The 13,326-nt window shown below is 45.4% G+C and overlaps 1 protein-coding gene across 1 annotated transcript in view; it reads right to left on the reverse strand.

Moving 5' to 3' along the window:
• Nucleotides 1–13,326, reverse strand: part of LOC147608012 (transcription factor) — a 74,038-nt gene that overhangs the window by 8,971 nt on the left and 51,741 nt on the right. The window contains exon 4 of the mRNA XM_086789840.1: nucleotides 3,252–3,324. Coding sequence (XP_086645966.1) covers nucleotides 3,252–3,324 — 73 coding nt within the window. The remainder of the gene's footprint in view (nucleotides 1–3,251; nucleotides 3,325–13,326) is intronic.

Below are 13,326 nucleotides of genomic sequence, written 5' to 3' on the forward strand. Positions count from 1 at the left end.
GATGTGTGGACATCCCTAGGTGTGAAGGGGGGAACTAGAACATTAAAATTTTAATGTTTTATTGAAGGTTGCCCCTAGGGAACTTTAATATTTATTAAAGTTGGGGCCCTAGGACAAGTATGGGGAGGGGGCAACTCCACTTTTGGAGTGCATGCCTCTCTCTCTTCATTCTCTCTCTTCTTTTTGGAAAAGCGTGTAGCATACATGCTGTTGGGAAGCGTGGAGAGCAAGAGGGAACAAGTCGACTGCTGAATACTGTGTTGCTGCTGTTTTTCTGTGCAAATCCAGCCGTACAGTCCACGTGTGCAGCCCGTACAGCCCTGTACGACTCCAAGTATAGTACGGCTGCTGCAGTTTTCTCTGTTGGTGCAGGCGGCGCTGACATGTTGAGCAGGCACAGGAGCTGTGGGTTCTGACAGAAGCCGTACAGCAGGTACAATCGTACGACTGCTGTCAAGTGGCTGTACTGCAGGTACAGAACTGTACAACAGGTACAGTCGGGTACAGCAGGAGCAGGAGCAGGAGCAGGAGTAGGCGCACCAGTACCCTCAGGCGACAGCAGAACTGTCCGTACAGTTCTGTACGGACAGATTCAGACACGTGTGCAGAGGCTGTACAGATTGGTGCAGTACAGATTTTCAGGTATGTTCAGTTGGGTACAACACTGAAGTGGAAGCAGAGAGGAAGGTACAGACAGGTACACCCACACGTGTGAAGCAGAGTTGTTGCAAGTACAGACTGGTACAACGACTTCCTCCGGTGCAGATCCACGAGCTGATTTTGGTAAGCTCTGAATTTGTTCATCTATCTCTCTTTCTATTGCCTTATGTCTGTTGCAGATTTGAGCTATCTGGCCCCTTGTGAGAGGAGGGGTATGGCAGATTGAAAAGGGTGGAGACAGAGATTGAACAGTGAATGTATGTTTGTGCTGAGATGTTGGATCATGTGCATGAGATATGCCAGATGTATGCTCATGGCTGCCCTGCTAAATGGTCTTGGCTGATCAGAGGGAGGCACAGTGTGTTGTTTTGAGACACAGATCTGTGTGTGTGAATCCTCTGTGCTAAGAGGTATTGTGGGCTGTCAGATTGGACATACAGGTGTACTCTCTTGGCTGATTTTGTTGTACTCAGCCTTACATATCTTTTGAAATTGAATAAATAAATACCGCAAGGGGCGCCAAGCTTTGGGGCCAACAGGTGTCGCTTTGTTTTCAGATTTGGGCACTCTAGCTCCAATCTATTTTGTTTTCATATCTAGACTACAAGTGGAAGGGTGACTGCCAGTCTACCACACTTTGGTTTATACCAGAGGCCGGTTTCACCCACTGCATATGAACAAGAGGGACAAAGTCACAGATGCCACAATGCGATGCCTCTAACAAGAGGAGGGTCGATGGCATAGTCACAAGAAACGTTTTGTCTGTTTTGTCATTTTGATTGCATGCCTCTAACGAGAGAGGAGGATCGATAGCATAGTCACAAGCAACATTTCGACACGTTTTGGTCTGGTGCCATCAATGGACTGCAGTAAAATCCAACTACCCATGTGGGCGGTGTAATTGAAGATAGGAATGTGGCCCTTGCATGCGTGTGTGCGTGCATTTGGGGAGAGGGGGGGGGGATCGCACCAGTGCCATTCTCTTGGGTCTCTGCACATGAACAAGAGGGGTGTTCTCCCAAAGCCATAGATGCCACGATGGAACGCTTCTAACCAGAGGGTTGATGGCATAGTCACAAGAAATGCATTGTCTGTTTTGTTGTTTTGTCATTTCGACACGTTTCGTTTCGTCTTGGGGGGATCCTTTGGAGCAAGGTGATAGTTGGGGGGGATGATGTGTTGATGCTGAGGATCATAGTGGAGGTCTCTCTCATGCCAAGAAGGCGAGCCTACTGAGTCTACTTTGGCAGGTGACAGAAACCTTGCCATGTGCCCAAAGTCTGGGCCAGCCCCTCGCAGACTTGACCCCACAAGAAATGAGACTGGTCATGCAAGTTTGCAACCAAGTGGCCAAAAGAGATGTGAAAATAGGGGTTCCATGTGAGGGGCTGTCGGTCCCGCTCCTCCTGGGTGGTGGGAGGAGCCTAAATCAGGGATGGACGGAGGAGCTACCATGTGTGGAAGAGGCTCGTGGCAAATTGATCCTCAAAACAGGGTCCTAAGCCGCACAGAGGAGCCTCAAAGAATATCCATCTCACCTGGAAGTTATTAAGGCACTGAAAAGATAGAAGTGCCTTGTAGACCTAGAGTGATCTAGTTGAAGCTTTTACTAGAATGTGATCTTCATAAGGATTTGTAAGAAAGCTTTATTGAATTTGTTTTAGTTTTAAAGATCAATATGTGTGCTTTGACAGTCATGTCCTACCAGGTTGTTAGTACCAGGCAGTTTACTTGCCTGAGCAAAGACCTTTGACCTGCTGGGAACTGTGATGCTGCTCACCAAGCTTAGCCCCCAGAATCTGACCATTTTAACCACCGTGGGCATGAGAGGTGGAGGCCTGTTAAGTATGTCACAATCACAGTGCCTTGCGCCTCCACTTTGCTTAGAAACCCCTCAGTTGCTGGCTAGTAAAATTGTCGCGTGAGTTTTGATTGATTCTGTGTCGTTCCTGCATCCTGTCCGAGGTCTTCCCAATCTTCATCGCTGGAAGAGTGTTACGAACCCCTTCCTTGTGATCGGCTGCACTGATCCCTGACAGCCTGCCCAGTATTCTATGTTGATTCCACCTATCATAGTACCAGCACTACTGCCATTAATAAAACTCAGCCCTGGAGCTTGTCAACTCAAATGTTGGGAGAGACACAACCGTTGTCGACTCCATAGCGCACAAGGTGTGTGTCCTCGCCTGTGCGGGTGGGTTGTTTTAGGGTCGCTTTGCTCCACACATAGTCAACAAAAACATTTACTTCTATTGCATCAACTATAAAGGTCAGATTTCAGTCCTCCAACGATACCTACAACTGTGGAGATTTTATGTAAAAGAATGTGATTTGAAAACCATTCCTTGATTCTCAAATTAAGTGATTTACTAAACCCATGTAAAGAAAGGTAACAAAGAGCTTTCAAAACCTTCCACTCAAAAATTTGCATGGGAGAAAATCAAGATCAAAAGGTTATCATTCATTGCAACTGATAAATGTTTTTTGCATGGGAAAGTCTTTATATAGCGATGAGAAGACTAAGGTTGAAATATCATCATCCAATCCCACTGAGAAAGCTTCAAACCATCACCAAAATTAAAATTCTATACCTCAGCATCAACAGCGAGAGAAGCTTGAATTATATTTGCCATCTCTTGGGAAGGGTATTCTATTTCAAGTTCGCTGCAAGAAAAGAGATTATGTAAAAATTCAAGAATGAACTTGCAAGAAAAGAAATATAGTAGATATTTTGATCCTCTCTCTCTCTCTCACTCTCTCTCTCTCTCTGTTGTTGGGAGACTTTAATGCACGGACAGCCGAGAACAGGTACATGGGTGTGACTTCCAAGGAGATGCCATTATGCTGTCAGAGATTAACTTGGTCAAGATGGGCCTATATTCGGCCAACCATAGTATGATAAAAATCATCAAATTGAAGCTCTTGCAAAGCCACAAAGTTTTTTTCAAAAATAAGCCTCGTCCATCAAATTGGAGCCAATGCATCAACGAAAATTTGGGTTTTTCCCTCTGCATCTCCCAATTTGTGCAATTACACATTCTCTATCTTGGCCCCTAAGCCTAAAATGATAACCCAAGTGTCAATCACTTGGCAATGCCGACATAAAAGGACAAATCTTCATCGGCACATCATCAGGAAGTTTTTAAAACTTCCAAAAAATTTCTAATTCCTACTTTGTATGAGTCAAGGGTTCTCAGTGTTTCCCCAATATTTGATAAATAATCTTGTGTTTTTCTTGTAATCCTTGTTTTTTAAAAAGCTCCGTGCTTTTCACATATCCCTACTTAGAGACAAGGGGGATTGTTCCTGTAGGTGCAGTCACGTGTGGTCAAGCTCTTATATCAAGCCTTATAGGAGAGTTTCAACTTTCAAGTGTTAGCACGATCTGTTCTTTTGTATCACGTGTTGTAATTTAAAGCCCAAATCACCATGGCTATTGAAGGTCTCCTCAAGCATCTCCATCTTCACTCCGATTTGTTGTGGAGTCATAGAATAAGTGTGCCACGTGTCATTAATGTGTGTAAGTGTGTCCAATATGTGACGTCACGACGTCTCTAGTAATGTGTCAAAAGATAAGGCTACTCCTTGGCCTACAAAAGCATTGTACTTGGCAAGTATAACACATCAATCTAATTATCATTGAGCCATGCAACAATCTGAGCATTGCCTCTCTCTCTCTCTCTCTCTCTCTGCACACACTCACACTATGGATATATTCCATCCTTAGTTACACCTGCAAACCCTAACACTAAAACTCTACTTTCACAAGCACTTTGTGGATGACAGACATAGTGGGCTATCAGAAACTACATGAAAATAATGTGAAGAGCAAGACCTTTGATCGAAAACTTGAAGGATTTCCCCAATGCCTTGATGCAATGCAAGACAGACCCGCTTCATGCTATGTCTATCTTTATTCTTGGACTTGATCTAGACTACTAGTTAGAGATGTATAGAAATCACGCTCAAACACTGGAGGATGCATTCAATATGCCCCGAATTTCGATAGCACACATGGCAATAAAAGGAACCTTTAACTAAAATACGAGCAACAAAGCGAAAAGAAGCCCCATAATGGTGGAAAAGAAAAGCTCATCTGACCAACCTCAGTCGACACAGCCTCAGCAAAGCAATAAATAGAAGAGGGTGTGTAACAAAAAGCCGGCCGAAAAGCTTAAGCAAAGAAGACAAGGGCATGCTTCGAGTGCAACCAGCTGGGTCATATGGCCAAATGTCACCAATTTGGTCCTCTCACTAGTCTTGAATAGTGTTTCACACACTCTCTGGAACCAAAGTGTGAATGGGGATTTTCCACAAAAGAAAGCTAGAGCATTTTACAGGCATGGTTTGGCCTGAAAGATGGCCACACAGCATGGCACTATGGTCAATAAAAGTGACTTATAAGTCGGTGTGTCCACATATTATTAAAGACGGGCTAGACATATGATATTTTGGGCATGACAGGTGGACAAAAGGAGGCACCTAGATGAAACTTGGGCATCAAGCCAAGAAAAGCACAAAAGTTGATATTTTTGGCTAAAACTTGGAGTACAAGCAAAGAAAAGTTTTAAATTGATATATTTGGGCAAGCTCAGCTATTTTTGGGCCAACCCGGTTATTTTTGGCAAAAGGGGAAAAGCACGGCTATTTTGGGACTAGTCGATTCCTTTAAAAGCAGGAGGAAGCATGCGCATGAGGAGCGGGTGGCGGGCAACAGATAAAAACGTTTTCTTCTCTCTCTTCCTCTCCAAAGCAACTGGCCGTACAGTGGGCAGTAGTGCAGCTTCTCTCTCTTCCCCTTGCGCTGGCCGTAGAGTGGACAGTGGGGCTGGAGAGCCTTCTCCTCTCTTTGGCCCAAACTATACAGCAGCTAGGCAACACCTCCTTTCTCTTTTCAGCCAGCCGTACAATGGTACAGCAGACGGTTTTTGCCTCTCTACAGGCTGTACAATGGTACAACAGCGGGGCACCCCTTTTCTCTCTCTGTGGCATAGGCCGTGCAGTGGTACGGCAGCTGGGTCGCTTCTCCTCCTCTCAGATTCGCTAGCCATACAGTGGTATAGCAACCAGCAGGTTCTTCTCTCTCTTGCGCGGGCCATACAACGGCAGATTCTTCTCTCCCTTCACCGCCCCCTCTTGGCCATCGGTTTAGGGGCTGTTTTGGAGACATTAGGGACTGATTTGAGAGCTCCTCGGGCAGATTTGAGGCTCTGTTCTAAGGGCTGTTTTGGCACAGAGTTCGGTGTTGGGTTTGACACCACACCGGGCTGTTGATTCGTATTGGTTCTTGGAGTGGTTTGTGCTTTGATTCCTGTGAAAGTGTTTGTTGAGGAAGCTTGTGAAAAATCCGGTGCAATATTGCACCCGCACCTTGGTTTGATTGTAACCCGTTTGTTGGAATAAAGCAGTTCCTACAAGGGGCTGGCTGTTCCGGCTCAATGTTGTGTTCCCTTTAAGCATTGTTTATGGTTATTTCGGTTGTATTTTCATATCTTTGTTGACATCTAAAGCGACTATCCATTGCATCCGAGTTGTCGTCCGGTTTCATTGGTATCAGAACTTAGGCTTTCTCGGAAGCAGAGGCTTCCTTCTAGCAATGAGAAAGAGAAAAGATCAGAAGTGGTACTACAGTGATCAACAATTGGACTTATGGAAGCACTCATGTGTCCAAGAGAGCAGTAGACAGCTTGGCATAAGGATTTATGGATTCACAGAATTTACCCTCGAAGTATGGAGTTAGTTTTATGTGCTCGTGTTCAGCACTCGTTCCATATGGACTATTCTGGATTTTAAACCAAATTTTGTTCAAGTGAGTTATATGGAGCTATATCTCAAGGTATCCTATGTGTATGCTGAGGAGATATTTATTTTGGCTTCATGACAAACCTGGCAAAGAAAACCTAAGTATACTTTGAGTTTTACCAAGTTGATGCTTTTTGCCAATATTTGGAATTTTGTACATGTTGAACTCCCTTGTTGACGCGAGTGGAGAATATTTGTTGTGTCTATCTTGAGATGTGTTTCTGTAATACTATTGATGGACAGTGGATCTGCTATATTTGAAAGATATTTCAGTGGTATTAGCCTTATACAGTTGCAGACAACAGTCTTATAAGACGGAGGGGATGTCACCAATTTGGTCCTCTCACCAGTCTTGAACAGTGTTTCACACACTCTAGAACCAAGGTGTGAACGGGGATTTTCCACAAAAGGAAGCTAGAGCATTTTACTAGCATGGTTTGGCCTGATAGATGGCCACACAGCATGGCACCATGGGATTTTTTATCAATAAAAGTGACTTATAAGTCGGTGTGTTCACATATTGTTAAAGACGGGCTGGACATATGATAGTGACAGGGGGACGGCGGGACGCCCACGTGGGACGTGGGAACACCGTCCCGAGCAAGGACACTTGCGTAACAGCCTGGGGACGGCCAGGGGGACGGTACAGACGGAACGTGACCAGGGGACACCCGTCCCCCCGTGGGAACGGGGAGACGTCGTCATTCGGGGACGGGGACGACTGCAACGGCTACATTTCCAACCGTTTTTTTTTCAAATAACCACTACTAGCCGTTGGCGGCTGGCCGTTTGAGAGTTTGAGAGAGAGACAGCCAGCTGCCATATACTATATAATGGGCTGCAAGCTACTCCTCTTCTACTCAAGCCTTCCAAGACTTGAGTTCCTCTCCACCATCTCCCTCTCCTACTCAAGCTTTCCTCTCCACTATCTCCCTCTCCTACTACACCACCTTCCTCTCCACCCTCTCCTACTAGACTACTTCAATCTTCCCTCTACTTCTTCTCCTACTCTACCCTCTAAGCTCTCTTCACCCTCTTCTACTAGACTCATAGTCACAGGGAATGGGCATTTTTTGACTCGGGAATGTTGGGGAAGGTAGCATCTTCCCGTTCCCATTCCCGTCCCATGTCACTCTATAGTCACAGGGAATGGCCATTCTCAATCTTTTCCGTCCCCGTTCCGTCCCCATTTCGAGTCCCATGTGACTATAACTAGACTACTACTAAGTTACTAACTATTCATGGCATCCTCTTCTCGTGCGGGCGGTAGGAGTAGAACGGATGGGTGGTCATGGTGGGATGAGGTCAACTTCGAGCCTCCTACTCATGCTAGGGGTGCACGTCCATGGACATGCAAGCTTTGCCCATATAAGCGTGTGGGTGGGGCCAATAGGATGAGGGCCCATTTGTTGCATGAGCCCGGTCATGAGGTGAAATTTTGTGAGCGGGTCACACCGGAGATAAGAAAGGAGCTTCTTGCAAAGCTTGCCGCCCATCAAGCTTTGAGTGCAAGCCAAAGGGTGCGTGCAGTGGATCCCAACACTTATGTCACTCCAACCCAAACATCAGGTTCTACATCGGGTGGTGGTGCATCTTCATCTACCCCTCCATCACGTCCTCCTCGTGGCACTACTCGAGGCTTCACACAAACCGCCTTCTCAATGCCACAACCTAGTCCACCCTCTCTCTCTCTCGTCGGCAAAGTACTCTTGAGGGGAGTTGGGATCCCAAAAAGGAGGAGGAGGTTGATGCCACGGTGGCCCGCTTCTTTTTCCATGACCACATTGCTTTTCGTGTGGCACGGTACGTATTTCACTCACATGATTTCATCATCATGTCTCACGAGTCACGATTCACGGGTCACCATTTTGCCATTCTAATTACTTACCCTCTTTTTTTTTGAAATGATAAATAGGTCCGACTACTTCAAAATGATGGTGAAGAAGATTGGCGAGTACGGTTCTCACTACAACCTCCATCCTCCGAAACCTTGCGGACCACTATGCTTGACAAGGAGAAATGCCTTGTTGAGCAAGCGGCGGCAAACACAAAGAGACAATGGGCTCGCAATGGAGTCTCTTTGATTGCAGACGGATGGAGTGACACGCGGAAAAGGTCTATCCATGGCCTTGTGGCATATTCAAGGGGGGAGATGTACTTTGTCTTCTCACATGATGCTTTAGGGACGGGAAAGAGTGCGGATGTACTTGCTGCTGAGTGGAGTAGTGCTGTTGAGATTATCGGCTCCGAATGTGTGATCGGTTTCGTCACGGATGATGAGGCGACAAATAGGGCAGCGGGAGCTATTCTTGAGAGTATGTATCCTCAAATCACTGTCTCTTTTTGCATGGCACATTGTCTCAATAATCTTTTGAAAGATATTGGGAAATTGTCATGGATTGAATCGGTGATTGATGATGCATGTGCAATTGTGACCTTCATCAACAATCACACATACCTTCGATCCGAGTTTGGGAAGAGGTCCACTGATGGGGAGAAACTAGAATTAGGGTTTCACTTGTGTGGGAGACAAACACAGAGAAGCAAGGGAGAGAGAGAGAGTTGTGGGGATAAGTCAACTCATCAAAAGCATGAGTGTGTGACTCCCCTATCACACATGTATATTGCACTAGTACACATAGTGCACTTAGTACATTAAAAGTACTAAGTGTACTATGTACTATAACTTATGGGCTTGTACACACTATAAGGGTGGGCATAACGCCTTTACCCCAACAACCTCCCACTTAAAGGCAATGTGCCCTTAAGTAAAGGAAAAGAAAAAATCAGCATGTACATGATAATATACAAGGCCATATCAAGGCTGAAACTGGCCTCATCCAATGCCCATCAAGTGTCTGCAATGAGCAAACCGCTCCGGAGGCAAACTCTTCGTCAACAGATCAGCCGGGTTGTCATCCGTATGAATCTTAACAAGCTGAATTTGCTTGTTCTCTATCACCTCTCTGATGAAGTGATACTTCACATCCACATGCTTCGTCTTTGCATGAAAAACAGGGTTCTTTGCCAACTGAATGGCACTCTGACTGTCACGATGCAACAATGGAATATCCCCTGTATAGCCCAAATCAACCACTAACCGAGATAGCCATAATGCCTCCTTGCAAGCCTCTGTGGCTGCAATATACTCGGCCTCTGTAGTAGATAAGGCAGTGCACTTCTGCATCCTGGATATCCATGACACAGCACCTCCTGTGAATGTAAATACATAACCGGTAGTAGACTTCCGGTTATCTGGATGACCGGCATAATCCGAGTCCGTATAACCATGCACTAATGCATCCTGTTTGCCAAAGCAAATGCACAAATCCTGTGTGCCCTTCAGGTATCTCATGACACCTTTCACTGCTTCCCAATGCTTCTTGCCAGGGTTGGCCATGTACCTAGAAACCACTCCCACTGCAAATGCAATGTCTGGCCTAGTAGCAACCATGGCATACATGAGACTGCCACAAGCTGAAGCATACGGAATCTTGGCCATATCAGCCCTGTCACTATCCGACTGTGGGCTGTCCATAGCACTGAGTTTCACATATGGAGGCAGAGGAGTACTAGCTTTCTTCCCCCCGTCCATATTGAACCTCTGCAAGACTTTGCCAATGTATTCCTTCTGAGACAAATACAACACATGCTGATTTCTGTCCCGAAGTATCCGCATACCCAAAATGTGATTTGCATCACCCAAATCCTTCATATCAAAGGTTTCATGCAGCCTCTTCTTCAAGGCATCCATCTCTTTACGAGATTTCCCGGCAATCAACATATCATCAACATACAAAATGAGAATCAATAGACTGCCATCCAAAGCTTTCTTGGTGTACAAGCAGTGATCTATGTCACTTCTCCTGAATTTCTGAGATTTCATGAATGTATCAAATTTATGATACCATTCTCTTGGTGCCTGTTTGAGCCCATAAAGACTCTTTTTCAGCTTGCATACAAGCTTCTCCTTTCCACTTACTGCATAACCCTCTGGCTGCTGCATATATATCTCCTCATGGAGATCACCGTGAAGAAAAGCAGTCTTCACATCCATCTGAATCAAGTCCAGATCATCATGTGCAACCAAAGCCAACACAGCTCTAAGTGTGGTCATTTTGACCACTGGAGAGAAGATCTCATCAAAGTCCACACCATATTCCTGCTTGAAGCCCTTAGCCACTAATCTGGCTTTGTATCTTGGCTTAGCATCTGATGCAACTTTGAGCCTGTATACCCACTTGCATGGCAAAACCTTCTTGCCAGCAGGCAAAGGCACCAACTTCCATGTTCCATTTTTATGCAGAGAATCCATCTCTGACTTCATGGCACGCTCCCATAGAGCCTTGTCTGCCCTCTGTAAAGCCTCTTTATAACATGAGGGCTCCCCACAGTCAGTGAGCATCAAATAGTCAACCCCTGGAACAAACCTGTCAGGGGCTCTGGAGGGTCTAGTGGACCTCCGTACCCAATGACCATCATTTGCAGGTTGCTGTCCAGCCTGCATATCACCCATTGGTGGCTCCTGTTCCATGCCATAAGGCTGAAAAATCATGCCCGGTATCTCCTCTAACTGTGGTATATCCATAGGGATATCTTCTGCCATATCTGGCTGTCCATTTGGACCATTTTCAGCACCATTTAAGGGCTGGTTTTCCTGCTGTAATGGCTGATTTGCAGCCCTTTGTTGTTGTCCATGATGTCCATCATCATCAAAGATGACTCTGCCAGGCTCCTGTTGCCTTGCAGGCTCCTTATACATGCATGTTTCATCAAAAATGACATCATTGCTGCGTATGATCTTTCTATTCATGGGATCCCAAAGTCTATACCCCATTTCACCTCTGTCACCATATCCTAGGAATATGCATTTATGAGACTTAGGATCAAGTTTGGTGCGCATTTCCCTGCGTATGTGCACGTACGCAACGCAACCAAACACTCTCAAGTGCTTGTATGACGGAGGCTTCCCTGTCCATACTTCTTCTGGCACTTTCCCACCAAGCCTCGTGTTAGGTGACCTGTTTATAAGGTGAACGGCTGTCATAACAGCTTCAGCCCAAAAACCATGAGGTAATGCAGCATGTGACAACATAGAACGGACCTTCTCCTGTATGGTCCTGTTCATCCTCTCTGCTGTCCCGTTTTGTGGAGGATCATAAGGAGTAGAGAGCTCCCTCTTGATGCCTTTAGCATCACAAAAGTCCTGAAACTGTTTGGACGTATACTCTCCACCATTGTCGGAACGCAAAGCCTTCAGTGTTTTGCCAGTTTGATTCTCAACATGAGCAACAAACTTCTGAAACACTGAGAATGTATCACTCTTCAAACGAAGAGGATAAACCCACACCTTGCGTGTGGCATCATCAATAAAAGACACAAAATATTTTGCCCCTCCCAAAGAAAGCTGAGGCATCTCACATACATCTGTATGCACAAGCTCTAACTGAGCATCTTTCTGTCCAAGAGCTTTCTTGTGGGGGCACTGTAGTTGCCTACCATATATACAATGCTCACAAAACTGAAAACTTGAAAACTTTAGAGAAGGCAAGTAACCCAAACGAGACAATTGCTCCATTCCCTTGACACTCATGTGTCCCAACCGGCTATGCCACATAGAAATTTCCGGCAGCTCGGTTGCATTTACATTAGCATGGTGACAAACACCTGCATGCATAAAGTAAAGAGTGTCCACCTTAGAGCCTCTGGCAACAACCAATGAGCCCTTACTAATCTTCCACTTTCCACTACCAAATGTGGTGACATAATCAGCATCATCAAGCTGTCCAGTAGAAAGCAAATTCTTCTTGATCTCAGGCACATGCCTGACATCATGGAGCATAAGCTGTGAGCCATCTGAAAATACAAGCCTCACATCACCTCTGCCAAGAATTTTGCATGCATGGTTATCACCCAAATAAACCACTCCTTCATTGCCAGCAGTATACCTGACAAACAAGTCTCTGCAACCTGTGACATGAAAGGAGGCACCTGAATCAATGATCCATGAGTGCATACCATGACCACCTGTAAGAAGTGAATGGGCATCAAGTGAAGAAGTAAATAGGACCTCATCCTCACTGCCACCTGCATGTGACACATTGATTTCTTCAATCTTGACTCCACTTTTGCCCTTTGGCTTTACATCTTTGGCTTCATCCTTCTCTTTGTCTTTGCCTTTTCCCTTTTCTTTTTGATCATTTTTCCATTTGTAGCATTGCTTTTTAATGTGTCCCTTCTTGCCACAATAATGGCATTCCAAATCCTTTTTGGAGCGAGACTTGCTCCTTCCCCTTTCTTGGCTTTTCCCCCTTTGCTGGGATCTCCCACGTGCATTCATTGCATTAGACTTGCCAACAGAGTTGTTTTTCCTGTTCATCTCTTCTTGAAGAAGAGCACCCTCAACATCTGCATATGACAGCATAGCATTCGAATTGCTAGTGGCTGTCCTGAATGTGTCCCAACTCTCTGGCAAAGTGCATAACAAAAAAGTGGCTTTGAACTCATCGTCCATTGCCAACTTTTGATTGATAACCTGGCTGACAATACCATTAAACTCATTTAGATGGGCTGTCATAGAAGCCCCTTCCTTCATCTGAAGACCTATGAGTTTCTTCAACCAATACACTTTGCTTGAGGCACTTTGTTGGGCATACAAGTCCTGCAATCTCTGCCACATTCCCCAAGCTGTCTTCTCTTCACGAATGCTGAAAAGTAATGAGTCTGACACAGACAACATGATAGTAGATCTTGCCAGCTCATCCATATCTTCCCACTCTTCAGCTGTAAGAGAAGCGGGCATCACACCCCTTTCTTTGATAGGCTTGTGCTGCTTTTTCTGGAGCAACACATTGTAGCACTGGG

This window comes from Cibotium barometz, chromosome 54 (genome assembly GCF_041138505.1).
Source record: "Cibotium barometz isolate CiBa-2024 chromosome 54, ASM4113850v1, whole genome shotgun sequence".
NCBI lineage: Eukaryota > Viridiplantae > Streptophyta > Polypodiopsida > Cyatheales > Cibotiaceae > Cibotium > Cibotium barometz.